This window comes from Leucopleurus acutus, assembly GCF_964270905.1.
Source record: "Leucopleurus acutus genome assembly, chromosome: 18".
In the NCBI taxonomy this organism is placed as follows: domain Eukaryota; kingdom Metazoa; phylum Chordata; class Mammalia; order Artiodactyla; family Delphinidae; genus Leucopleurus; species Leucopleurus acutus.
Genome location: NC_139160.1, coordinates 50,797,745 through 50,825,458, shown reverse-complemented (window position 1 = coordinate 50,825,458; position 27,714 = coordinate 50,797,745). Strand labels below are relative to the sequence as shown.

At 39.0% G+C, this 27,714-nt stretch overlaps 1 protein-coding gene across 1 annotated transcript in view; it reads right to left on the bottom strand.

The window, feature by feature from the left end:
* The window catches only part of LOC309974606 (uncharacterized protein), a gene marked incomplete at its 5' end in the record, with an annotated part of 128,911 nt that overhangs the window by 59,005 nt on the left and 42,192 nt on the right, over window positions 1-27,714 (bottom strand). Inside the window, 3 exons of the mRNA XM_082859266.1 lie at window positions 8,728-8,787; window positions 10,588-10,653; window positions 12,796-12,876. Of these exons, the coding sequence (XP_082715392.1) occupies window positions 8,728-8,787; window positions 10,588-10,653; window positions 12,796-12,876 (207 nt within the window). The remainder of the gene's footprint in view (window positions 1-8,727; window positions 8,788-10,587; window positions 10,654-12,795; window positions 12,877-27,714) is intronic.

Genomic DNA, 27,714 nt, shown 5'->3' with positions numbered 1-27,714 from the left:
AATTAGAGATCTAGGCACTTAGACAACAAAGAAATGAAAACATTCAGGATACTTTCGACTATCTCTGTCTGGATTTAGAGCTACTACTTTGTCCATGAGTTTGCAGCAAAGAGCTAAGTGTCACTTCTGTTTCTTCTCTTCAGTTCTTTGACTGAGACTGCAATCCTTAATAACATTCTTAGCACTGCTAAATTCCATTAAACAAGGAAAAATTTTGTAGGCACAAGATTTAAACTATGGAATGTTTATACTCAGGGTTTTCTCACTGCTCATCATTGTTTTACCATTATCTACTATATAAACACTTCTACTTTGCACAAAACATTGTGTCAGACTTTGCAGATGACAGATGGTAGGACAAAATATCTGCTCTAAGAGATTAAAGAGATAATAAAGATGAGACATTTACATAAATACCATGAAACTATACCAAATATGATTAGTTGTTATATAATATGAATAATGGAGCTGTAATAGCTTAGAGAGGCAGAAGTCACATCTCACTGGATCACTCAGGGAAGACTTCACAGAGGAGGTGGTATGTGATCTGGATCTTGAAAAATGGGTAGGACTTGGATGGATGGATATGGTGGCCTTGAGGTTGGAAAAGGCCACCATGTGGATGGAATGGTATAAAGAAAGGCAGAGGCTCCGGAAACTACAGAAAGGAAGTGATTAAATTTGGTACTGCATGTAGGATAAATGTAAGGGTGAAGTCAGAAATTGCTAAGGAATGTTAGGTTGGAGGCAGGTTATCAAAGGCATTGAATGAGGTTATACATAATTGAACAGGCAATGGGGAGCCAGGTGGAGTGATTTTTCCAGCAGAATCGTAGAAAGAAAACTCTGGCAGTGATGGGTAGTAATGGTCTACTTGGGGGAGAGATGAGGAGTGTAAGTCAATCTGGATACCTATTCTGATAACTTGTGATGGAACCAATGATGGTCTGAACTGGGGTGAGGTCGTGGGGGTGTGCAGGGCATTTTAGACATTTAATCCATATGTGCCTAATACTACACAAAGGGGTCAAGACATGAAAGAATCAAAAATGATTCCGGGGGGGGGACCTTTAAGATGGCGGAGGAGTAAGATGTGGAGATCACCTTCCTCCCCACATATACATCAAAAATGCATCTACATGTGGAACAACTCCTACAGAACACCTACTGAACGCTGGCAGAAGACCTCGGACCTCCCAAAAGACAAGAAACTCCCCACGTACCTGGGTAGGGCAAAAGAAAAAACAGAGACAAAAGGATAGGGACGGGACCTGCACCAGTGAGAGGAAGCTGTGAAGGAGAAAGGTTTCCACACACTAGGAAGCCCCTTCACTGGTGGACACGGAGGGTGGGCGAGGGGGAGGGGGGCGGGAAGCTTCAGAACCACGGAGGAGAGCGCAGCCACAGTGGTGCTGAGGGTAAAGCGCAGAGATTCCCGCACAGAGGATCGGTGCCGACCAGCACTCACCAGCCGGAGAGGCTTGTCTGCTCACCCGACGGGGCGGACGGAGGCTGGGAGCTGAGGCTCAGGCTTCGGAGGTCAGATCCCAGGGAGAGGACTGGGGTTGGCAGCGTGAACACAGCCTAAAGGGGGCTAGTGCACCACGGCTAGCCGGAAGGGAGTCTGGGAAAAAATCTGGACCTGCTGAAGACGCAAGAGACTTTTCTTGCCTCTTTGTTTCCTGGTGCGCGAGGAGAGAGGATTAAGAGCGCCGTTTAAAGGAGCTCCAGAGACAGGTGCGAGCCGCTGCGATCAGCGTGGACCCCAGAGACAAGCATGAGACGCCAAGGCTGCTGCTGCCGCCGCCACCAAGAAGCCTGTGTGAAAGCACAGGTCACTCTCCACACCTCCCCTCCCGGGACCCTGTGCAGCCCGCCACTGCCAGAGTCCCGGGATCCAGGGACAACTCCCCCGGAAGAACGCACGGTGCGCCTCACACTGGTGCAACATCATGCTGGCCTCTGCCGCCGCAGGCCCGCCCCGCACTCCGTACCCCTCCCTCCCCCCGGCCTGAGTGAGCCAGAGCCCCCGAATCAGCTGCTCCTTTAACCCTGTCCTGTCTGAGCGAAGAACAGATGCCCTCAGGCGACCTACATGCAGAGGCAGGGCCAAATCCAAAGCTGAACCCCAGGAGCTGTGCAAACAAAGAAGAGAAAGGGAAATCTCTCCCAGCAGCCTCAGGAGCAGTGGATTAAATCTCCACAGTCAACCTGATGTACCTGCATCTGTGGAATACCTGAATAGACAATGAATCATCCCAAATTGAGAAGGTGGACATTGGGAGCAACTGTAGACTTGGGGTTTGCTTTCTTCATCTAATTTTTTTTCTGTTTTTATGCTTACTATAATTGGTAGATTTGTTTATTGATTTGGTTGCTCTCTTCCTTTATTTTATATATATAATATATATAGTTTTCCTTTTTCTCTTTTTGTGAGTGTGTATATGTATGCTTCTTTGTGTGATTTTCTCTGTATAGGTTTTCTTTTACCATTTGTCCCAGGGTTCTATCTGTCCTTTTTTTTTTTTTTTATAGTTTTTAGTGCTCGTTATCATTGATGGAATTGTTTACTGGTTTGTTTGCTCATTTCTTTTCTTTTTTTATTACTTTTAATTTTTTTATTTTAATAATTAATTTTTTTTAAATTTTAATTATTTTCTTTCTTTTTTTTTTCTCCCTTTTCTTCTGAGCTGTGTGGCCGACAGGGTCTTGATGCTCCGGCCGGGTGTCAGGCCTAAGCCTCTGAGGTGGGAGAGCCGAGTTCAGGACATTGGTCCACCAGAGACCTCCTGGCCCCACGTAATATCAATCAGGGAGAGCTCTCCCAGAGACCTCCATCTCAATGCTAAGACCCAGCTCCACTCAACAACCAGTGCTGGATGCCCCATGCCAAACAACTAGCAAGACAGGAAAATAACCCCACCCGTTAGCAGAGAGGCTGCCTAAAATCATACTAAGTTCACAGACACCCCAAAACACACCACCAGACACGTTCCTGCCCACCAGAAAGACAAGATCCAGCCTCATCCACCAGAACACAGGCACAAGTCCCCTGCACCAGGAATCCTACACAACCCACTGAACCAACCTTACCCACTGAGGGCAGACACCAAAAACAACAGGAACTATGAACCTGCAGCCTGTATAAAGGAGACCCCAAACACAGTAAGTTAAGCAAAATGAGAAGACAGAGAAATACACACCAGATGAAGGAGCAAGGTAAAAACCCAACAGACCAAACAAATGAAGAGGAAATAGGCAGTCTACCTGAAAAATAATTCAGAGTTATGATAGTAAACATGATCCAAAATCTTGGAAATAGAGGGAGAAAATGCAAGAAACATTTAACAAGGACCTAGAAGAACTAAAAAGCAAACAAACAATGAGGAACAACACAATAAATGAAATTAAAAATTCTCTGGAAGGAATCAGTAGCAGAATAACTGGGGCAGAAGAACGGATAAGTGACCTGGAAGATAAAATAGTGGAAATAACTACAGCAGAGCAGAATAAAGAAAAAAGAATGAAAAGAATTGAGGACAGTCTGAGAGACCTCTGGGAGAACATTAAACACACCGGCATTTGAATTATAGGGGTCCCAGAAGAAGAAGAGAAAAAGAAAGGGACTGAGAAAACATTTGAAGAGATTATAGTTGAAAACTTCCATAATATGGGAAAGGAAGTAGTCAATAAGTCCAGGAAGAGCAGAGAGTCCCATACAGGAAAAATCCAAGGAGAAACACACCAAGGCACATATTAATCAAATTATCAAAAATTAAATACAAAGAACAAATACTAAAAGCAGCAAGGGAAAAACAACAAATAACACACAAGGGAATCCCCATAAGGTAAACAGCTGATCTTTCAGCAGAAAATCTGCAAGCCAGAAGGGTGTGGCAGGACATATTTAAAGTGATGAAAGGGAAAAACCTAAAATCAAGATTACTCTACCCACCAAGGATCTCATTCAGATTCGACTGAGAAATTAAAACCTTTATAGACAAGCAAAAGCTAAGAGAATTCTGCACTACCAAACCAGCTTTACAACAAATACTAAAGGAACTTCTCTAGGCAGGAAACACAAGAGAAGGAAAACACCTAAAATAACAAACCCAAAACAATTAAGAAAATGGTAATAGGAACATACATATCGATAGTTGCCTTAAAGGTAAATGGAATAAATGCTCCAACCAAAAGACATAGACTGGCTGAATGGATGCAAAAACAAGACCTGTATATATGCTGTTTACAAGACACCCACTTCAGATGTAGGGACACATACAGACTGAAAGTGAGGGGACAGAAAAAGATATTCCATGCAAATGGAAATCAAAAGAAAGCTGGAGTAGCAATTCTCATATCAGACAAAAAACACTTTGAAATATATAGACTATACTATTACAAGAGACAAAGAAGGATACTACATAATGATCAAGGGATCAATCCAAGAAGAAAATATAACAATTGTAAATATTTATGCACCCAACATAGGAGCACCTCAATACATAAGGCAAAGACTAACAGCCATAAAAGGGGAAATTGCCAGTAATGCAATAATAGTAGGGGACTTTAACACCCCACTTTCACCAATGGACAGATCATCCAAAATGAAAATAAATAAGGAAACACAAGCTTTAAATGATACATTAAACAAGATGGACTTAATTGATATTTATAGCACATTGCATCCAAAAACAACAGAATACTCTTTATTCTCAAGTGCTCAGGGAACATTCTCCAGGATAGATCATATCTTGGGTCACAATCAAGCCTTGGTAAATTTAACAAAACTGAAATCGTATCAAGTATCCTTTCTGACCAAAACGCTATGAGATTAGAAATCAGTTACAGGGGGGGAAAAAAAGTAAAAAACACAAACACATGAAGGCTAAACAATACGTTACTAAATAACCAAGAGATCACTGAAGGAATCAAAGAGGAAATCAGAAAGTACCTAGAGACAAATGACAATGAAAACACGACAACCCAAAACCTATGGGATGCAGTAAAAGCAGTTCTATGAGGGAAGTTTATAGCAATACAATCCTACCTCAAAAAACAAGAAACATCTCAAATAAATAACCTAACCTTACACCTAAAGCAATTAGAGAAAGAAGAACAAAATAATTCCAAAGTTAGCAGAAGGAAAGAAATCATAAAGATCAGATCAGAAATAAATGAAAAAGAAATGAAGAAAATGATAGTAAAGATCAATAAAACTAAAAAGCTGGTTCTTTGAGAAGATAAACAAAATTGATAAACCATCAGCCATATGCTTCAAGAAAAAAAGTGAGAAGACTCAATCAACAGAATTAGAAATGAAAAAGAAAAAGTAACAACTGACACTGCAGAAATACAAAAGATCATGAGAGATTACTACAAGAAACTATATGCCAATAAAATGGACAACCTGGAAGAAATGGACACATTCTTAGAAAAGCACAACTTTCCGAGACTGAACCAGGAAGAAATAGAAAACATAAACAGACCAATCACAAGTACTGAAATTGAGACTGTAATTAAAAATCTTCCAACAAAAAAAAAAAAGCCTAGGACCAGATGGCTTCACAGGCGAATTCTATCAAAGATTTCGAGAAGAGCTAACACCTATCCTTCTCAAACTCTTCCAAAATATAGCAGAGGGAGGAACACTCCCAAACTCATTCTATGAGGACACTGTCACCCTGATACCAAGACCAGACAAAGATGTTACAAACAAAAAGAAAACTACAGGCCAATATTACTGATGAGCATAGATGCAAAGATCCTCAACAAAAGACTAGCAAATAGAATCCAACAGCACATTAAAAGGATCATACACCATGATCAGGTGTTTATTTAAGGAATGCAAGAATTCTTCAACATATGCAAATCAATCAATGTGATAATCCATATTAACATTGAAGGAGAAAAAACATATGATAATCTCAATAGATGCAGAAAAAGCTTTTGACAAAATTCAACACCCATTTACGATAAAAACCCTCCAGAAGGTAGGCATAGAGGGAACTTACCTCAACATAATAAAGGCCATATATGACAAACCCACACCCAACATCATTCTCAATGGTGAAAAACTGAAAGCATTTTCAGTAAGATCAGGAAGAAGACAGGTTGCCCACTCTCACCATTATTATTCAACATTGTTTTGGAAGTTTTAGCCACAGGAATCAGAGAAGAAAAAGAAATAGAAGGAATCCAAACAGGAAAAGAAGAAGTAAAACTGTCACTGTTTGTTGATGACATGGTACTATACATAGAGAATCCTAAAGATGCTACGAGAAAACTACTAGAGCTAATCAATCAATGTGGTCAAGTAGCAGGATACAAAATTTATGCACAGAAATCTCTTTCATTCCTATACACTAATGATGAAAAATCTGAAAGAGAAATTAAGGAAACACTCTCATTCACCATTGCAACAAAAAGAATAAAATACCTAGGAATAAACCTACCTAAGGAGACCAAAGACCTGTATGTAGAAAACTATAAGACTCTGATGAAAGAAATTAAAGATGATGCAAACAGATGGAGAGATATACCATGTTCTTGGATTGGAAGAATCAACATTGTGAAAATGACTATACTACCCAAAGCAATCTACAGATTCAATGCAATCCCTATCAAACTACCAATGGCATTTTTTACAGAACTAGAACTAAAAAGTTCACAATGTGTATGGAAACATAAAAGACCCCAAATAGCCAAAGCAATCTTGAGAAAGAAAAATAGAGCTGGAGGAATCAGGCTCCCTGACTTCAGACTATACTACAAAGCTACAGTAATGAAGACAGTATAGTACTGGCACAAAAACAGAAATATAGATCAGTGGAACAGGATAGAAGGCCCAGAGATAAACCCATGCACATATGGTCACCTTATCTTTGATAAAGGAGGCAAGAATACACAATGGAGAAAAGGCAGCCTCTTCAATAAGTGGTGCTGGGAAAACTGGACAGCTACATGAAAAGAATGAAATTAGAACACTCCCTAACACTGTACACAAAAATAAACTCAAAATGGATTAAAGACCTAAATGTAAGGCCAGACAATATAGAACTCTTAGAGGAAAACAGGAGGAACACTCTATGACATAAAACACAGCAAGATCCTTTTTGATCCACCTCCTTGAGAAATGGAAATTAAAACAAAAATAAACAAATGGGACTTAATTAAACTTAAAAGTTTTTGCACAGCAAAGGAAACCATAAACAAGATGAAAATACAACCCTCAGAATGGGAGAAAATATTTGCAAATGAAGCAACTGACAGAGGATTAATCTCCAAAATATACAAGCAGCTCATGCAGCTCAATATCAGAAAACAAACAACTGAATCCAAAAATGGTCAGAAGACCTGAATGAACATTTCTCCAAAGAAGATATACAGATTGCCAACAAACACATGAAAGGATGCTCAACATCACTAATCATTAGAGAAATGCAAATCAATACTACAAAGAGGTGTCACCTCATTGTGATATCTCAGAATGGCCATCATCACAAAATTTACAAACAATAAATGCTGGAGAGGGTGTGGAGAAAAGGGAACCCTCTTGCACTGTTGGTGGGAATGTAAATTGATACAGCCACTATGGAGAACAGTATGGAAGTTCTTTAAAAACCTAAAAATAGAACTACCATATGACCCAGCAATCCCTCTACTGGGCATACACCTTGAGAAAACCATAATTCAAAAAGAGTCATGTATCACAATGTTCATTGCAGCTCTATTTACAATAGCCAGGACATGGAAACAACCTAAGTGTCCATGAACTGATGAATGGATAAAGAAGATGTGGCACATATATACAATGGAATATTACTCAGCCTTAAAAAGAAACAAAATTGAGTTATTTGTAGAGAGGTGGATGGACATAGAGACTGTCATACAGAGTGAAGTAAGTCAGAAAGAGAAAAACAAATACTGTATGCTAACACATATGTATGGAATCTAAAAAAAAAAAAAAATGGTACTGAAGTACCTAGGGGCAGAACAGTAATAGAGACATAGACATAGAGAACGGACTTGAGGACACGGGGCGGGGGAAGGGTAAGCTGGGACAAAGTGAGAGAGTGGCATGGACATACATACACTACCAAATGTAAAATAGATAGCTAGTTGGAAGTAGCCGCATAGCACAGGGAGATCAGCTCGGTGCTTTGTGACCTCCTAGAGGGGTGGGATAGGGAGGGTGGGAGGGAGGATGATGCAAGAGGGAGGAGATATGGGGATATATGTATACATATAGCTGATTCACTTTGTTATACAGCAGAAACTAACACACCATTGTAAAGTAATTATACTCCAATAATGATGTTAAAAAAAAAAAATGGTTCCAGAAAGGTGATCTTGCCTAAATGAGAGAAAAGAGAGAAGGCAGGAAATAGCACATTTGGGGAGGAAGTTGAAAATAGCCTAGGACATTCTAAATGGGGGTGCTGGGGAGACAGATAAATAAGGATCTGGGTCAGCAACATAAATACAGGACTCAGGGTTTGGAATAAGGTCACCACCATGGACAACTATGGTGACCGGGATGAGCACTACTCACCAGAAGAGAAAGCAGAGGATGAAGAGTGTCCATAAATGTTAGTACCACCCATTTCTAATTACCACGCTAATCTAGAGAGCCTGAGTCTTTCTTCTTTGAAATTATATGTGATAAACAGCATTTGAAACAAAAAGAGAAGAAAAATGCAAGTTCAAAAGCTCTTGAGCTCTCACCCCTTGTCAGCTTTCTGAAATGAAGTGGCCACTTTGACAATGTTTTCAAGATCCTGACCCCTTCAAACAAACAAATTCAAGTCAATGAAGGAGCTAAAATGTCTGATCTGTGTTCAGTGAAGAAAGCAAAACTCCAAGTGTTATCAGGAGTTACTGAGTTTAACTGAATAACGAAATAGTCTGTCACGTCAGCTCATGGCATTCACACACACACACACACACACACACACACACACACACACACACACACACACACCAGTCACTCCACCTGGGCATTAGCTCTGCCATCTACTGCTCACTGAAATAACTACAGTTTCTCCTAAAGACTGATATTGGTTGTACACAATTTATATACTTAAAAGGATATGGATAAATTGGGAGATTGGGATTGACATATACACACTACTATATATAAAATAGATAACTAATAAGAACCTGCTGTATAGCACAGAGAACTCTACTCAATACTCTGTAATGGCCTATATGGGAAAAGAATCTAAAAAAAAAGGGTGGATATTAAAAAAAAAAAGGATATGGAAAAAAAATTCAATTAACTGCAAAAGTAAACACAGAAACATGTTCCGAAGTTTTTCTACCAACCAAGGAGCATTAAGCAACATATTCAGATGATCAATTAGTCCCTTATATGAGGTGAAAGTGTCTGTCTTCTTATGTTTCCAAAGGGAAATAAAGTACATTTAAAACTGTAGCTGAGCTTGAATCCCCTCTGGTCTCCCTAGGTCATGAAAAGGAATAATTAGGGAAATCCTTATAGCTTTACCTGTAATTAAGACCTGTGCTTCATAAATGGTATCTTAGAAAGTTAATAGGGTTCCATGAAGATAGAATTTTGTAGTCAAGTAAATTTGGGAAACATAACCGACTTTTAGAGATTTGGAATATGTATAAGCACACTGAAGGTTCTGGGAAGTTCACGATAGAGAGCTCTATTCCATTGTGTTTCCTAAACATGTAAGCCATTAAATGCTTCTTTCACAAAACATTCATTGACATCTTGTGGCACATGGGACATAGTTTGGGAAAGATAGAGATAGAGCTGTACCTTAAGGTACTAAGTACAGGGTACTCTCCCCAAAGGTAAGATATCTGTGTGATGCATGCCTGAGAGTCAAGGGAGATAATAAAGAAAATAAAAAGTATGTAAGTTTGGCACTTTGGAAAATGTGTTTCAGTCAAAAAAACTGTCTAAAAAAATTGGCTTATTATAATGGTTAAGATGGTAAATTATGTTAGGTTTTTAACCATAATAAAAAAATTGGTTTATCATATTGATAGATCTATAAAATAACATTGTTCAAAAACTAATTTTAAAAATAGTGTTTTTCAAATAAATAAATAAATATCCAAAACAAATACTAAATTGGATGGGATGTTCAAGACAACAGGCGTAAACCAGCACTGTCAGGGGGAAACCTTGCTCAAAAGCATCAGTGCAATTTGTAAAGCCTTTTTCTGATGGTGCAGGTGAAGCTGAATATGATCTTGTCATACAGCCAGTTCTAGGCAAAGCTTTTGCAGATGTTCAATCAAATAACTATATTTCCACCTATTCACTTACACGTCAACAACAGCTGTTTTCCTGTCTTAAGGGGTTTAATCTTATTCTGTTATCATGTTCAGACAATTTTGGTTGCTCATAATGTAATGCTTAGAATAGAAATAAAAGGAATAAAATTCTGTAGGTACATATAAAAACATTTATTACCCACTATTGAAGTCAGCTGGAAAACTGATTTGTCTATTTTATTATTAATTTTAGGTATGTTTGTGTTCCAACAAAGCATACTTTACATATCTACAATTACACAGATATAGATATATAGATATAGATCACTATACCTTATATTTCTTTCAGCAGATCTGCTGGTTTCTGTATATGCACTTGGTTTAGGTGGACATATCTGCCTATATTTTTCAAGTTAAAGATAATGTCTGTTAGGTAAGAAAACACTTCTCTGTTAGATTTAAATTTATGAGAAAACATTTACATTCAGAGATGAAAGTGTGTTTGAACAATAGCACTACTGGAGATAAAAATCTTCTAAATATGTTCATGTTCATTTTATTTTAGTTTCCAGTCATCAATAAAGAATTTTTACACTTATCTCTATTAGATAATGATACAATATTTAAAAATAATAAGAATCAGGGCTTCCCTGTGGCTCAGTGGTTAAGAGTCCGCCTGCCAATGCAGGGGACACGGGTTCCAGCCCTGGTCCAGGAAGATCCCACATGCCGTGGAGCAGTTGAGCCCGTGCGCCACAGCTACTGAAGCCCACGCCCTGGAGCCCGTGAGCCACAACTGCTGAGCCGGCAAGCCACAACTGTTGAGGCCCACATGCCTAGAGCCCGTGCTCTGCAACGGGAGAGGCCACCTCAGTGAGAAGCCTGCGCACTGCAAAGAAGACCCAATGCAGCCAAAAATAAATAAATAAAATAAAATAAAATGCGAAGAAGAATCATTTTTTGTTAGGTATCAGAGAGATTTTTTTCTCAAGGACTTATCCCATTTGAATACTATCAAGAAATATGTTTTCTCAGATAAGATGGTAAAGACTTTCATATTTCCAGTACACCCACCACATTGAGAAAGACCACACTGAGTTGTTAGAATTAAATTTTACAGTACTAGGTTCTGTTACAATTTGTGATATAAGACTTTTCTCTGCTGTTTTTCTAAGTATCTGATTGGCCTACTTATACATTCTTGCTTGTTCTCAAGAAATTGTATTCAACTATTTTTTTGTACTCCTGAGGACATGTGTTAATTACATAGGAAACACTTCCCTTTCATATTCTTTCATTAAAGTTATCTTGCTGTGATTAAAGTAATCAGGGTTTTAACATGCAAGTTGTCCTCATTTTATATTTAAGATCATTTGTGGAAGAAATAAATTAGAGTAGTAAAAATGGATTAGACCAGTTCCCATGGAATCTAGCTTCTTTTGAATCTGTACAAGGTCACTGCTCTAGAGTCCCGAGTTTTAGTTTAGAATTTAGGTGGTACTAACACCAACTTTTTTTAGCCCCCTAAAAAATCTTATTCAAATTAAGATTTAATTGTTCAGTACTATCAGAGTAAAAGGAAAAATAATGTAAGATAGAAAGCCTGAGAAGTTATTTTTAAGAGTATAATTATAACCATTGCACAAATTAAAAATTATAAATCTGGCCTATATTTTAATTAATTCAATGAAGAAGTATTCTCTTAACATTAAAAAAAAGTATCCTCTCCTCCCAAGGACAAAATTTCAAAGGTACTGTGAAATTTCACTGAATAGAAATTCAGATCTGGGTTTTTAACTCTTAGGTTGAATGTCTAAAGCTACACAGCCCTGCCACCCAATCAGCATTTTCTGGCTGAAGTTACCCCCTTAATAAAGAATAGTTCTCAAATTGTCTTACATGTTGTCAAAAGAATCACCATCAAAAAGTAAAAATACAAAAGAATCAAAGGCAGGCCATTAAGCAAATCTAATGTATTCAGTCTTCATTGAGATACCATTTTTTAAATCTCTCAATAATAATGGAAATGTGCCATGTAGGTCTTGAAAAACAGTTCGATACGATATGATTAAACTGTTTAACAGGAACACATGGGAAGATGTTCAGATCTCTGAATTTGTTTTTAAGTATTAATTATAGAGCACTGGAGATTCAAAGTAGAAAAGCAAGTCTGTCTTTTTTTCTTGGTTCGGAGACAAGTTAATTAGAACATTTTTTCAAATTTTGTGATAGTTTTGAAATAAATTACACATGTCTCAATTAAAATAAGACTAAAGAACTACCCACTTCCTGGACATGACTACTGTTTAGTTTCTATATTGAAAGTACTTCCATAAGACAAGTAATGGCCATAAGTATCCAACGACAAACATAAATACACGTTTGTGTGGGCAAATAGAATTAGAAAATCTTTCCAAGTGCTTCTTCAGTGAATATACACACAAAACATACACATGCTTTGCACAAAACAAGTCACAATTCATTTGCTTTCATTTCCCTTGAACTTCATTTTGCAAGAAATTCTGGAGTGCTAGGTCTTACCTGTTATCCCGCCTCAGCTGGTTAGGAGATGAAACAGGAGAACTGGGCTTTGGAGGTATTGGAGGGTGAACAGTTGGTTCCCTTTAGAACAGAAACAGCAGTTCATTTCACCATGGAAACACGTAAATTTTAGCATCTATTCACCAAATGCATTTATTGTCTATATGGAAATAGCTCATGCATCTTACAACCCTTGTGCATGAGCTACCTGAAAGGCCAGGATCTTTGGAGCTCTAAACTTTAAATAAGTCAAATTACAGGTATTTTAAAAGTTCACTTAATCAGATTTTTGGAAACCCTGTCCTCCCCAACTATAGTTTGAAACATAATGTGTTCTTTAAACAGCTTAATATTTTACTAGACTGTCTCACTCAAGTTGTGACATTTTGGGTCAGCAGTGCACAGCGTAGTAAATGGTTCTTGGGCATTAACATATAAGCTTCTTTAGGAATTATGCCAACTATCAAGCTGCTACGGAAACAGCAAGGAAGGTTTTTAATTGCACAGACCTCAAGGTGAAGTTGATTTGAAGCTCTTAACTAAATCTGACTTAAACATTGTCAGCACAGGCCAGTTTGATGCTGGCAAAGCTTACACACACTGTCAGCCTAAACTTTCCAACAAAGTGCCAAGGCAGCCTCTGAGCTGGCATGATTTGATCACCCAGGAACTAGAGCAGGCAATTATGGGCATATATGGGATGCAGTCAGAACTTTATCTAGGGCACGTCACCCCCCCACCCTGAAACTCCCACCTCAGTGGTTCCCCATTATCCTCAAGATAAATTCCATGAAAGTATCCCTGTGATCTAGACTCTCTGTACCCCTCTGGCTTCTGCAGCACCTTAGGGAGCAGGTAGGCTCTGGGGTCAGGCTGCCTGAATTGCCAGCTGTGTGACAATGGCCTAAACTGATTCCATTTCTTCATTTGTAATAACTCTTCCAATAGGATTGTTGGGGTGTTGTCAGGACTGAATGAAATCATGATTTTATCTAACACATTTATTGGTAGCTTTCTATGCACATGGCACTCTACAAAGTGGATAATTCCCCTGTTCTCAAAAGGCTTTCAATACACAAATAAATATATGACAGATGAAGAAAAGTACCAAGAAGAAAATAAAACAGAGTAAGAGAATATAGAGTGATGGTGTGGGAACACCTGTCTGTGAGGTGAAATTTGAGCCAAGACCTGAAGGAAGTGATAAAATGAGCCACGATGATATCGGAGGAAGAGCATATAAATATGGGCGTCATCAGGTTCGAGATGGCGTCTAACCCTTGAAACTGGATGAGATCACCAAGGAAGTCAGTGCAGGTAGAGATGAAAAGACGGCCAAGCACGGACCCCTGATCCTTGCAATGTCCAGACATCAAGAATATGAGAAGGAAACAGTAAAAGAGTCTGAAAAGAAGTAGCCAAGGAGAAAAGAAGAGAAATATGAGGGTGTGGTTCCGGGAAGTCAAGTGAGACAAGTGTTTCAAGAAGCATTTGATCTGTCAAGTTGCATTTGGCCATGCCAAATGCTACAGACCGAGCAAATAAAACAAGAGTGGGGAGTTACCATGGTGTTGGCAATACGGTGGTCCTTGTTAACCCTGATAAGAGCAGTTTTGATGGAGTAGTGGCGAAAAAACCTTCTAGGAGTGGATTTAAGGCAAAATGGGAGGCAGAGGCATTGATGTAGGTACTTCTTTTGAGGCATTTTGCAGTGAAGAGGGAAGAGAAAAATGGGAAGCTACCTGAAGGTTGATAGGTCAAGGAAGGTTACTAGAGTATGTAGATATGTTGATGGGAATGATACAGTTAAGACAGTAAATTTGATGGTGCAGGAGAGTAAGCAGAAAATTGCTAGACTTGGGAAACCAGGAGACCTAGGGCACAAGGAGGGGGAGGTTGGTCTTGGATGGAAGCACAGAGAGCCCACTCATTCGATCCTCACTTCAATCCCAGAGATAAGTATTCTGCTTCTTTCTATTTTACAGATGAAAAGACTGAGGCACAGAAAGTGAAAATAAATAACCCATGATGATACAGCTGTTAAGGGGTAGAGTGAGAAATCCAAACCAGGAAGTCTGGCTCCATAAGCCCTCCCCCAGCAGTGCTGCCTTTCAAGGACTCTTTGGGCAACACCAATGGCTTAGTTGAGGTTAAGGCTCATGGAGTTAAAATAACTAAAATAAAAATAATTTTCTTTTGCCATGTTCAGCTGCTTTAGGAGCAGGAACGGATTAAACAGAGAGTTGGATTTAACCGAGTTTCTAATTCAGCCAAGAAAGTGGAACAAAGAATGATGACAAGGGAAGGGGTATGCAAGGAAGTGATTACAGCAAGGGACCGTGGGATCTGAGACGGACATGGAGGGAACTGAGGATATGAGGGGAGAGGAGCTGTTGAAAGATGGTAGAATCAATGGATTGGTGGTTGTGGTGGGGCTGGAGAACTGGAATCAGGACTAGCGGGACTGAGCTGGATAGAGTAGATAAAGCGTGAGTAGATAGAAAATGGAGGCCAGAAAGGGAAAGCTTTGAAATTGAAGTTTTGTAGTGTGTGTGGTTACTTACAAGGGCAAGATCTACAGGGGGCTGGGGTAGGACAATGGACAAGATCATTGGAGAGAAAATCAAGGAAGTGAAAGGCCAGGATGGGGAAGGATCCACTATATGGATTTGGGAATCAGCAGGCATTATGACAGGAGGAGTGTTTGTGGGAGACGATGAATCCAGTGCCAAAGTCTCCACGGAGTGAGGGTGAGTGGCTCAGAGACCTTCGGATGACTCCAGTGAGGAAGAGAAGCTCATGATGGCGTGGCTTCAAAGAGAATGAGGAGTTTTAGGGAGGAGGGAGTTAAACTTGATAGGAACTAGCAATATGGAGCAAACAGGATCCCGCCTCTTCCTCCAGATCTGTGATACATGGGATTAGAAGAAAAGCAGCCCTCACTGAGAGATGAGCCTGAAGAGGAGCGAGTTTTGATGATACTGAATGATGCATCCAGGAAGGTTCAGTGAACAGGTTTGAGGGTTGGGATGCTGTTAGGTTAGGTCATGTTCAGCGATGCACAGAGCTCTGTGGGGATGGTCCAGGTGACAAGAAATGATCTGATCGGAGTTCCCATGGGGATCCATGGCCACAGGGATGGGGGACATGAAGGAATTAATCCTGAAGCTTTCTGGCAGTGTGGTAGTGAGTTCCTGGGTGATGGGCAGTGGGGAAGCAGACACAGAGCCTGGTGGGTCTTCTGGTTCTTGTGTTGATGGTGGCTTTGAAGCCAGCAGGAGGGCATGCAAAGCATTAGAGCACCTCCTGGCTCAGTTTAAGTGCTGTGGCTGTTGTGCTCGTCCCATACAAACCCAGCGCTGTAGCTGGGCCAAACCACTTGCACTTCCTAAACCCATTTCACCACAACAACACATTCTTTCTTCTCTCAGGCATACCTCCTTCTCCCTTTCACCTGGATACTTGCCTTACCCTTCAGACTCTATCTTGGGGATTACTGTCTGTAGTGGTACCCAACGCTGTGGTGAATACATTTCTACGTCTTCCCATAGCACACCTTCTTCACAACTCATACCATGCTGTTCTGAATTACACAGAATTTTTTTGTTTCCACCCTGCCTGGACTGAAAGCCCTAAAAGGATATTTGTACCCCAAGTACTAGGATTATATATGATGTTGGTGCCCAAGAAAGATGTGTTGAAAGGTGGAGGGATTGGCTGAAATTCTATTTGGTAAGGAGGAAAATGGGTACTGAAGAGTGGCCTAAAACTTTAAAAATCTGTTCAAGTTTAGCTGTCCCACAGAAGTCCATTGTTGATTCCACTACCTAATACCTAGTAGGTGCTGGGCGCGCAGATGAGTTATTGAGTAACATGATATGCCTGGAAAAAAGTAATTTACAGGATAATAGTTGCCCCATTCTAACCTAATGCTAGATTTTACAATTAGATATTATTTTATTTATATTGATTACCATCATCTTCCCTTCTCAAAACATATCCCTGCATCGGGAATAATTTAATGTCACTCAAGTGATAATGTGTGTTTCATGTATCTGTGTCGATTAGCTGATTATATGCTTCTCTTCCAGGGATAGAGGAAAGGGTAAGAAGGTGGTCAGTCCCATCTATTAATGACAAGGCACTGGATATCTGAAAACAGGCAGGAGAGCAGTAACAAGAAGGAAGGGAGGATTACAAAAAAGGAGACAAGGGATGGTGCCCAACTTTGCTTATGCCAGAATCACACTGATAAAAAGCTAAATTTCTTCCATGTAAAGTGGCTAAGCCCTCAAAGAGGCGGATAAATATTGACTGTGTCTGAGAGTCAAAGATGAGTAGAGAAGATCTGGGTGCACAGGAAAGAGGTGGCTTGGGGAAAGAAAAGCTAGGCGTGCAGTTGTGAAGGCCAGGAAAAGCAGAGGAGCGTATTTGTTTCTGAGGGCGATGCATTTACACGCCTGTTGGCCTGGGCCAGGGCAAGTCCACACTGAGGGCAATCCACCTCAAAGGAGCTTTCATTTGCATCTCTGCAGTGACAGCCACAGATGACAGAACCCCGGCCCTGGGGACAATGAGAGGAGTCATTCATGCCGTGCCAGGAGCTCGAGGCCATGCCAAGCAGGGGCATTAGAATGTGAGAGCGAGGCAGGAAGCTGTGGCCCGGAATGTTTTGAAGAGACAAAAACGAGAGACATTCATGTGGAATGATCCTGTTTGAACACCACTTTGAGACACACTGTTTAAGCTTGGATGAGTCGACCCTGGTTCTCCCCTCTGTCTTTCCCTCAACCCCATAAGACATTTGCAGGGTCAATGACACCACACTAGTGGCTATAATTGTAAAGAATAATTCTCAGGAATCAAAAGGCAGCTTTCCCCAGCAACATGTGAAAACTTACAGATCGTAGCCCAAAGGCCAGAGCTAATAGAAATAACACTGTCAACTTGTTTATATTTCCTCATTTTAATACGCTGCTGCAAAGATCACTTTTTGCATTATGGCTTTTTTGGAAAACATGCTTGGCTCTGTTACTTCTGTTCCAGATTGACTTTGAGAAGAACATTTCTATTACTCAGCACAGGTCAAGGTTGAAAGAATAATTGACTCTAAGAGTTGATGGTGAGTTTTCTTTTCACTTTCCATCATGCTTAGCTTTTGTGTCCCATAAATAGAATTTTTATTCCAACAATGGCAAAGGAGAGGGAAATTATAGTTTTTGAGTAACATGCCAACTTGGCCAAGTTCTCACATACTTTATTTTATTCAATGCACACATCTATCCTGTGGAGTGTATATGTTTTTTTTTTTTTTCCACTAAGTCTTAAAACAAGGTGAGTAATTTGCCCTGGATCACACTGCTAGTGACTCAGCCAAGGTTTTAATCTAGGCTTTCTCATGTCAAATCCCATGCTTTTCCCTCTATCACACTGTATCAAACCAATACTCTTCCAGGTATGACCAGTGAAAATCTAAGAACAATAGGTTGTCCTGCATTATTTCCTTGCCCAAGACAGCATCAGTTCAAAAAGCACTTATTCCACAACTGCCCTAGTTACAATGTTAGGACACATAACAACGTATGAGGCAAAGTTGGGCATTCAAAGACTAGAAAATGTGTGGTGTGGTCCATGGTCTCAAAGAGCTTACAGATGCAAGGCATTCTAAAGATTCAAAAGAATCTTTAGATTCTTTGCTCAAAAGAATGATTGCTGTAACAATGTCTTACTTTCAGTGGCCAAGGACCATTTCAATGAGCCACACCACAACAATGGAGCATTCAGTGGACTAAAATTCCAGAGACCTAGGTTTTAGACTAGTTTTGCCACTAACTTTGATTTGATCCTCTCTGAAGAATCTGCTTCTTCGTTTACAAAAGAATGAGACTGGTCCAGATCTGTGGCTGGTAAACCACTGCATGACCATGGGAAGGCAGAGCGATTGCAAGGAATCCTCAGTTCCACAGAGCCCTGAGGACTTGCTGTGGATTAAGTACCTTGAACATTCATATACTGCACCTTCTAAATGTGTGTAGATTCAGTTGTGGTTAATAAAATGTAAATTAGTATAATTTAGGTTGGATCTATAAGAGCTCAAATAAACTTTAGCTGCCAGTAGACACAGAGGGACAGAAATTTTCAAGTATTGCAGAATTCATAGCAGCACATTCTGAATTAGCTTTCTCCTCATTCTATTCAAACAAGACTTTTCAAAAATAATAAACCTTGACTCAGGTTAATGTTCTAATTACTTTGAATATCTATAATGTGTATTCTAGGGATTCAGATAAGATTTTTAAATCACTATACTTTGACATTTTACTGAGAGTATTAGACTCCTAATTTTTACATGACAGATTCTAGTTAATACAAGAAGGTTTTTGTTTAGATAGGTTTTGCTGAGATAGAAATAAATATATAGTATGATTTAATTTAACATAGTATGATTTAATTTAGGGTGACAGCAAACTTTGTAGAAGGTTTGGTACCAATAGAGTTAAAAATGTTGCAGCATAATTAGAAAAGCTACATTTTACCGTTTATAGCTACAGACAGAAAAATATAATTGTAGTGCAAGGTTGCCATAGCAACCCACTTCTCAATCAGGATTTTTTTCCTCCTTCAAATCTACCAATCAGCTAAGTGGAAGTGAAAACCACTGAAAGAGAAGAGGTTGAAACAAATATGGATGGGAAATTATGAAAGTATGTAGCAAGCATTTAACAATATGATAATTTCCTATGTGTGTTTCCACTATTTTAATTTTATCACGTATTATATAGTTTCTTTTCTGTCTTTGGAAATGACTACAGAAAAAAACACATTGGTTTTTTGGTGGTGGTGATGGCTTCACTGTTGCTCCTGAATCATTAGAATGGGTAACATCATAAACATTCATATTGTCTGTTAAACAACTACCTAAACTGGGTTTCAGTGAGTTTCTTAAATGAGCTTCGTATGCCATTTAAGCACTGCATCTCTAAGTCACCTAAATACAGAATCAGAAGCACTTGAATTTACCATGAACTGAATACCGATATTGAAAGGTGGGTTCTGAAATCAGAAGCAACTTCGATATCACCTTCCTAGAAATGCTGTGCCTATGTTTTATTGTGATTTGACTGAGCATCTCTCATGAATGGCACCTATCATCCACGCCATTGGCTCAAGCCCTGGCAAATGTTATCACTCTTTTGAAAGACTCAAAGATGAGAAAAAGTTTAAGAACTTGAAAAATTAAGACACACACTAGTGCTTGCTGACAAACTGCTTTGTGTCAGGCTTTCTGATAAATCTTAAAATGAAAAAAGTGGGAAAGGAAAAACTTTCACTGGCTCTGACCTTCTAAATTTCTGTACTGATGACATGTATATTTTCTTTTATACATATTTCAGAATCTTTAGTACACAGAGCTCAAATTACATAAAAGCAAAGCATTAACTCTTAAAATAGAAGCAATCTTCTGAAAAGGTACCTAAGCTTATCACAAATTACAAATATCTACCCATAATGTCTTACACAAAAAGGCATTTTTCTACATGGCATTGAATTTGTAATTACTGGATTTACTGCTGTCACTAAACATAACTGATCATGGATGAGTGCAGAGAATGCCTCTTAGACAGGAATCCCATAGTTCTACACACACGTGTAGACGCAAGCATGTGTGAGCTCGCATGTGCACACACGCTCAGAGCCCGTGCTCTCTGGCGTTAGAACCTTTGCTGCTCCTCTCCTTTCTGCTCGGAGTGGCTCCATCCCCACCTTGCCTCTGCACCTGGCTTACTCTTATTTCATTCTTTAAGGTTTACCTCAGGCATGTCCTCTTTTGACCCCACTGTACCCCAGACACATCCTCTATTGTCTCCCTCTCCATGCTCCATATTCTGTGGCTATGTCAACCTCAGTGTTTATCACCCCCCAGGACCCGCTCTCAGTCAGGGCCTGCCTTCATGGGTGGCACTCCTCTCTCAAAATGACTCCCTGACAGACTCTGAGTTTCTTGAAATAGGGACTGGATCTTACTCGTTTTTGTATTCCTGGCCTCTAGCAAAGTCCTTTGCTAGCACATAGTCAGGGCTCAACAAATGTTTTGGAAAGAGAGAGAAAGAGGGATGTTTAAACAGTCATTATATCTTAAACATAGAGAATAAAGCCTAATGACAAAGAGACAGTAACGGGTCGAGGGAAACTCCTTATCTTGTAAATACTAAGATGTATTGGGCTTCCCTGGTGGTGCAGTGGTTAAGAATCTGCCTGCCAATGCAGGGGACATGGGTTTGAGCCCTGGTCCGAGAAGATCCCACATGCCACGGAACAACTAAGCCCGTGCAACACAACTACTGGAGGCCATGCACCTAGAGTCCGTGCTCTGCAACAAGAGTAGCCACTGCAATGAAAAGCCGGCAAACCGCAACGAAGAGTAGCCCCCACTCACTGCTACTAGAGAAAGCATGTGTGCAGCAACGAAGACCAACACAGCCAAAAATAAATAAATAGATTTTTTTAAAAGAACCTATTAAGATGTATTAAAATTAATCAATCAATATGTACTTATTGATAAATTACTATGGGTAAATTTATTGATGAGTCAAAGGGTTATAAGATGATGCCATCTAGTTGATGAGTATGCCCCCAAAAAGTAATGTTTCAAGGTAATGCACAATTAATTGCCAAGTGAGGGTTGCAGACAATAAACTAACATTCTGAGTTCAAAGGATTAAAAACAACCTTTTGGCCTGAGAAAGCTGTGTGGAGGAATTAACATTCAGACCAGACTCTGAAGGATGGGCTGGTTTTGGATGGTAGAATGCGCCCACTTCCTCTACCTTCACCCTGCCTACCTCTCATCACACCTCACCTTAACCACGTAATTGCACTAGTTATTTTCCGGTTTCTCCTCTACCATTGGATGTGTAGAAACATCATGCTTCAACTTTCATTTTCTTCTCATTTAGTATTTTTTCCATAGGTAACCTCTCTTTGAACGTACTACATTTAAAATCTTTGGAATCATTCCCAAATCTGGATCTCAGGCACCAACCTCTCACCTAAACACCTCTCCCGTTTTCACTGCTTGGAAATTAACCTCCACAAATACATCCTTTTAGTATCCCAGACCACTTGCTCAAACCAATGCACATTCATTCAGCTTCTTACAACCAATTGTGTGCTCCCAATTCTGCTCCCATTTCTTCCTACCTCGGTTGGTGGCATCATTATGCTTAAAATCACCCTGGGCTTGAAAACCTGGCATTGTGTAACTCCTCTGCTTCCCCCAAATCCCACACCTTTTTCAGAACCTTTCCCCTGAATCCTCTGTTAGAAGCTCTCCCTACCACATCAGAGCTCCCAGAAAATGTTGATGCTTTTCTCATGATCACATAGCTGATCTTGTGTTATGGTTACCTGTGCATCCATGTTATCAACTTTTGGAGCTATAAAATCCTCCAAGCCGCTGCTGCCTTTCAGAGTTCTCTGACTCAGGAACTGCCTACCATGCTGCTGAGCGTTGACACCTAGACATGTAGGCTCCCTCTGTGATCCTTCTCTCTCTCAGGAGTTCCCTTGCCCTCCTCCCCTTTTGGGTTACGGCCCCTGTGCTGTTATCTTTGGAAGGTTTCATGCTGGGAATGACTCCCTCTCCATGCAAACCTGTCAAAGCACTTAGTTTGCTACTGCCCACCCCCAAGTGGTCATATCTTTTTCTTTGATCAGCACCGTGAAGTTCCTGGAATTCACTACAATGACTATTGAATAAGGGGAGTAAGCGAGACAGTTTTGGTGTTTTAAGTGTGGATGATTGAATGTTTATTTTGTTTTGACACAAGAAAATAATTTTATATTAAAAGGTAGCATATAATACCTCCCAAAGAGTGGATATGTCATTGTGTATGGTTGTGAGGATGAGATTTTCTGAGGATAGCCTGGGACAGCAAAAGACAACTAAACTACCAGGCATAAGTAATTAATAAGAATTTAGGGGGTGGGGGTTAGAGGGGAAAGAAGAAGAAAGGAAGGTGAAAAAGAGAAAAAGAGAGATGGAAGAAAGAAGAAGGGGGGCTGCTGAGCAAAATAGCAACAGGGTCAGGCTTGTAGAGAAATGTCAACCAATGAGAAATGGTCAATTACAGGAGTGGCCAAAGAACTTACAAACAGGAATTTCTAAAACTACATTTTACATCGTTTGGTCTGGGCTTTTACAATGTATTGCTACTCCCATCATCCCATATCTTTATTTAAACGTTAATGCAAATAGTATTTGGACAAATCAAGGAAAAGAAGCTGCCATCTTCAATGTCTGAGTCAATGTGGAGAAGAGAGAACAGAACAGAGAACAGTCAGAAGTGCCACTTTGAAGAGAGATCAGATCAAAACATGGGCCCAAGGACACAGTGCCCTGGATGGGGGAGAAGACAGCACACCGGGCAGAGGAAACCTTATATGCTAAGGGTCTGTAGAAGGTGGGAGTATAGCACATTTAACACAGATTAAGTGACTGGAACAGAGGGCAAGGGGGAATGACGAGGGATGGAAGGGAAGTAAGGACAGGCAGTTAATGCTAAGGATTTGGGTCTTTATTCTAAGAACAATGAAGAGTTGTATTTTTATTTAGGAGGGTGATATGTTCCAATTATCCTCCTAAAAATATCAGTCTGGCAACTGTGTAGGCAAGAGATTAGGGGAGTGGATATCAGGGTGAATAAAGGGAGAATATTTAGGTAGCTATTGTTGTAGTTCAGGGGAGATATGATGATATAAATGGAGAGAAGTATGTAGATTCAAGAGGCATTGGGGAGGTAAATTGACAGGATTTGCTGATGGATTGGATACTGGTGGTTAAGGGAAGAAAGGTATAAAAAAGACTTCAAGATTTCAAGGACATCAATTGACTAGAGGATAGTGTTATTGAGATAGAGGACAAGGTTAGTGAAGAGAATTATGAATTTCGTTTTGAACCTGTTGAGTCTGCAATACTTTTGGGATATTTAAGTGAAGGTGTCAAGTAGGCAGTTGACTAACCAAAGGTAACTCAGAGACAAGGTGTGGAGTGGATATAAACAAAGGAGTCAGGAGCATACAAGTGGCCGCTGAAGCCATGGGCATGGATGACTTGTCAAAAGGCAGACACTGAACAAGAAGAGAAGAGGGATATTAAGTCTTCAGGAACATCAACATTTAAGGGCTTGGTAGAGGATGGTGAAGTAGCAAAGGCAGCTGAGATAAAATGGCTAGAGAAATGTAGGCACACCTCAGAGATATTGTGGGTTCAATTCCAGATCACTTCAATAAAGTGAATATCGCAATAAAGCAAGTCACAACTAGTTTTTTGATTTCCCAACACATGTCAAAGGTATGTTTATACTACACTGTAGTCTATTAAGTGTGCAATAGCATTATGTCTAAAAAAATGATGTACACACCTTAATTAAAAATACTGTATTGCTAAAAAAATGCTAGCCATCATCTGAGCCTTCAGCATGTCACAATCTTTTTGTAACAGCAACATCAAAGATCATTGATCATGGATCACCATAATAAATACAATAATAACAAAAAAGTTTGAAATATTGTGAGAATTATCAAAATGTGACACAGAGACATGAAGTGAGCAAATGCTTTTGGAAAAACGGCACTAATGCACAGGGTCCCCACAAAACTTCAATTTGTAAAAAACACAGTATCTGTAAAGCACCATAAAGCAAAGTGAAATTAAACAAGGTATGCCTGTAAACAACAACAAAAAAAACCCCAAGAGTGTGTTGGGGTTGGTGGGAGGAGGATGGTTTCAAAAGACAATGAGAGACAAGATTTTTAAAGGCATGAATAGCCAGTGGCACCTTTTGAAAGGTCAGTTAGTCATAGGGACGGATATGTCAACAAGAATGTATCAGCAAGGTCATTAGTGACCTTGAGGAAAGTTGTTTCCATGAGCTAATGGTAACCAGAAGATGAAGGTAGCCAGTGTCATCAACTCTTCTGAGAAATCTGGCTGTGATGGAGAGACAGGGTGCCAGCTAAACAGATTTATAAGGTTAGGTTATTAATTTTTAGAGGCTATTTTTTAAGATGAAAGGGATTTGAACATGGAAGGGGGGGGAAACAGTGAAGCAGGGATTTGGTCATATAGGTAGGAGAGACAGATCAATGTAATGAGGAACAAAAATTATAACGCTAAAAGATTGATTCAGTCCTGATTAAAATGAAAAGAAATGACAGGTTCTGATGGCATTTGAAAAGAAGATTTCAGAGGAAATAATCTTGTTGACACAGGTTGGTCATTCAAAACACTATATTGATGGTTTCCCTTCTCAATAAGAGAAGGAAGAGACGATCAGAGAACACTTACATCCAATGACCAAGGAGCATGAAATCAGCTAGAAAAAGTTTTATTTAAGCTCAGAACTTTATCTGCTATGTCTTACTATCATGAATTACAGCTTCTCTCTTTAATCTTGTTTTATCAAAAAGGGAGCAAGAGGCTTTCAAAGGTATTTGACTTTTAACTCCAAAATTTCGTTTGATCTCCCAGATCTTAACCCTCTTATTGCAAGACTAATGTATTTTATACATAAAATGATACTTGTTTTAAGAAATTGCTTTTATTGGGGGGGGTATAAATTGGGAGATTGGGATTGACATATATACACTAATACGTATAAAATAGGTAACTAATTAAAAAATCCAATTTAAAAATTTGAAAAAAAAATCTTAACCACAATTATTTTCATTTTTATAAATCCCTCTATCTTTTGTCCCAAGCTTCCATATTTTTATATTACTGTATTTGTGATATGCATTTAATTTTAATTGTTTTTTCTTTTTAAAATTATAACATCATAATTTTCCAAGTTTTTATGTATTTTATATAATATAATTTCATAATACTTATTTTACCTTCTTATAATTCAATCATGTTTCCTGCCCAACCTTTCTAGTAGTGAATTTTATAAGTTTACTACCAACTCAATGAAGTAAAAATGCATTTTATTTGTTGCTCAATCATTAAAAAAATTGCTTTTTTTTCTTTAGCTATAACATATGGTTATTTTAGAAAATTAAATATGCTCATTTAAGCTCTAGTTGAACTCACCAACCTTATGTTAATTATATAGAGAGAATTACACGTAGATATAGTTCTAGATGTAGATGTAGAAATACATATAGACATAAACACAGACTTACAGAGTCATAGGTATAGATATACATATAAATATAGATAACAGTGTGATATCATGGGTTCTTCTGTTGATAAAAAAGCTTAAGACCCTTTGGGTACAGCTTATATCATGCCTGTAATAGATTTTAATCCAAACACAACTAAGTTTGGTTCTTCCACACTATGTAAGTCAAGAAAGGAACAACTGAGGGATGGATGGGATGGTCCATGGTATCAAAGATCATGGAGAGGTCAAGGGGGAACAAAGTTCGGGAAAATGACCCATTCCTGTAATGATTGGCAATGGGTGTGTAGGAGAAAATGAAATCTCTGGGAAAGATTAGGTGATGGAAAAAATGAAGGTTCACAAAACGAAGAACAGAAATGAGAGTGAGAGTGTTGGTATTAAGGGGAAATTCTTTTGCATAAGATAGGAGGGGAGAGGAAGGGAGAAGTAGACCAGTGAATAAGCAAAGGTTGAAGGGAAATAAGCTTAGCATTGAGCTATTAGTGAGTATTAAAAATCGTAGTCGTTCATGATTATCTGTTTTTGACCTATTTTCATTTTCTTTTTGTTCTTCTGGGGACAAAGATCTCTCTTTGAAGACTGTGCTTCCTTTCATCATTTAATAATTGCTTCTATTTTTCAGTTTTTACTAAAAAGGCTATTTCTCAGCCCTGAGAATGCACTGACATTAAAGGTGAGAAACAGAAATTGTACTTTGAGCTCTTCCAAAGAAAAGCACTTTAGAAATCAAAGGCATTGCTATAGTGTAATTATTCTCTCCTTCCCCTGAAAGCTTGGCATGACATTAGCTCTGATCCTTGAAGAGAAGTCTTTCAGTCTAGCCATTATATTAATAATCTGTGACTCTGAGAAAGGAATGGATATCTAAATTCACCAGCCTTATCCAATAATCTTCCCTCTCCCTTAGTTCCGGTGCTAGGGATCTGATCCAAGAATCAGAAATAGGAGCATTGTAACTTATTTTATCTTCCATGTAAATCACATCCAGCTATGAATAAATCGGAAGGGCATATAGCCAAGCACTATCAGTTCTGTGCAAACAGAGATCCACAGCTGAATGGGCATTGAACACATGAGATGCTAGCTCATGAATAATCCTTTTGTATCTTTACAAAGTTATATAAACAGTTGCTTATTATGAGGATGATTTACATTAATAATGGAATAATAAATAGAAGATAAAAATAACAAGTTATTTTGGAAATAAGTGATAAATATTTCTTGGAAATAAGTGATAAATATTTCTAAGTGTCAGTTACTGTCTATCAAGAAAAAACTGGATGGATCTTAAAGTATTATCTTACAATAACTAGCAAAACCCATAGTTAATATTTTCCCACTTAGGTAGCTCCATGAAAGGTATCACTCATGGAGAAATAGCTAAACACAGCCTGAGGAGAAAGGAGATTTTAAACTAGAAATATAATCCACATTTGGCAATTCATATAATTGTAAATCACCCATAGATGAACAGGTTTTAAAAGAAAATATTTTAAAAGGTGAATGTAATTCCAAGTTGTGATTGTTCAACATGTTCAATAATTTTATATATATGTTATACACATATAATAAATACATATGTACACACACATACATGCAGATGCAGCCAGAAGTATGAACAAGACAACTTGAGCTCTTTGTGTCTATTAGTCAACTAAAATTTATTTATGTCCTTACAGATTCAACTTAAATTTTAAGACATTTATTTCCAAATAATAGGAATATTTGGAAT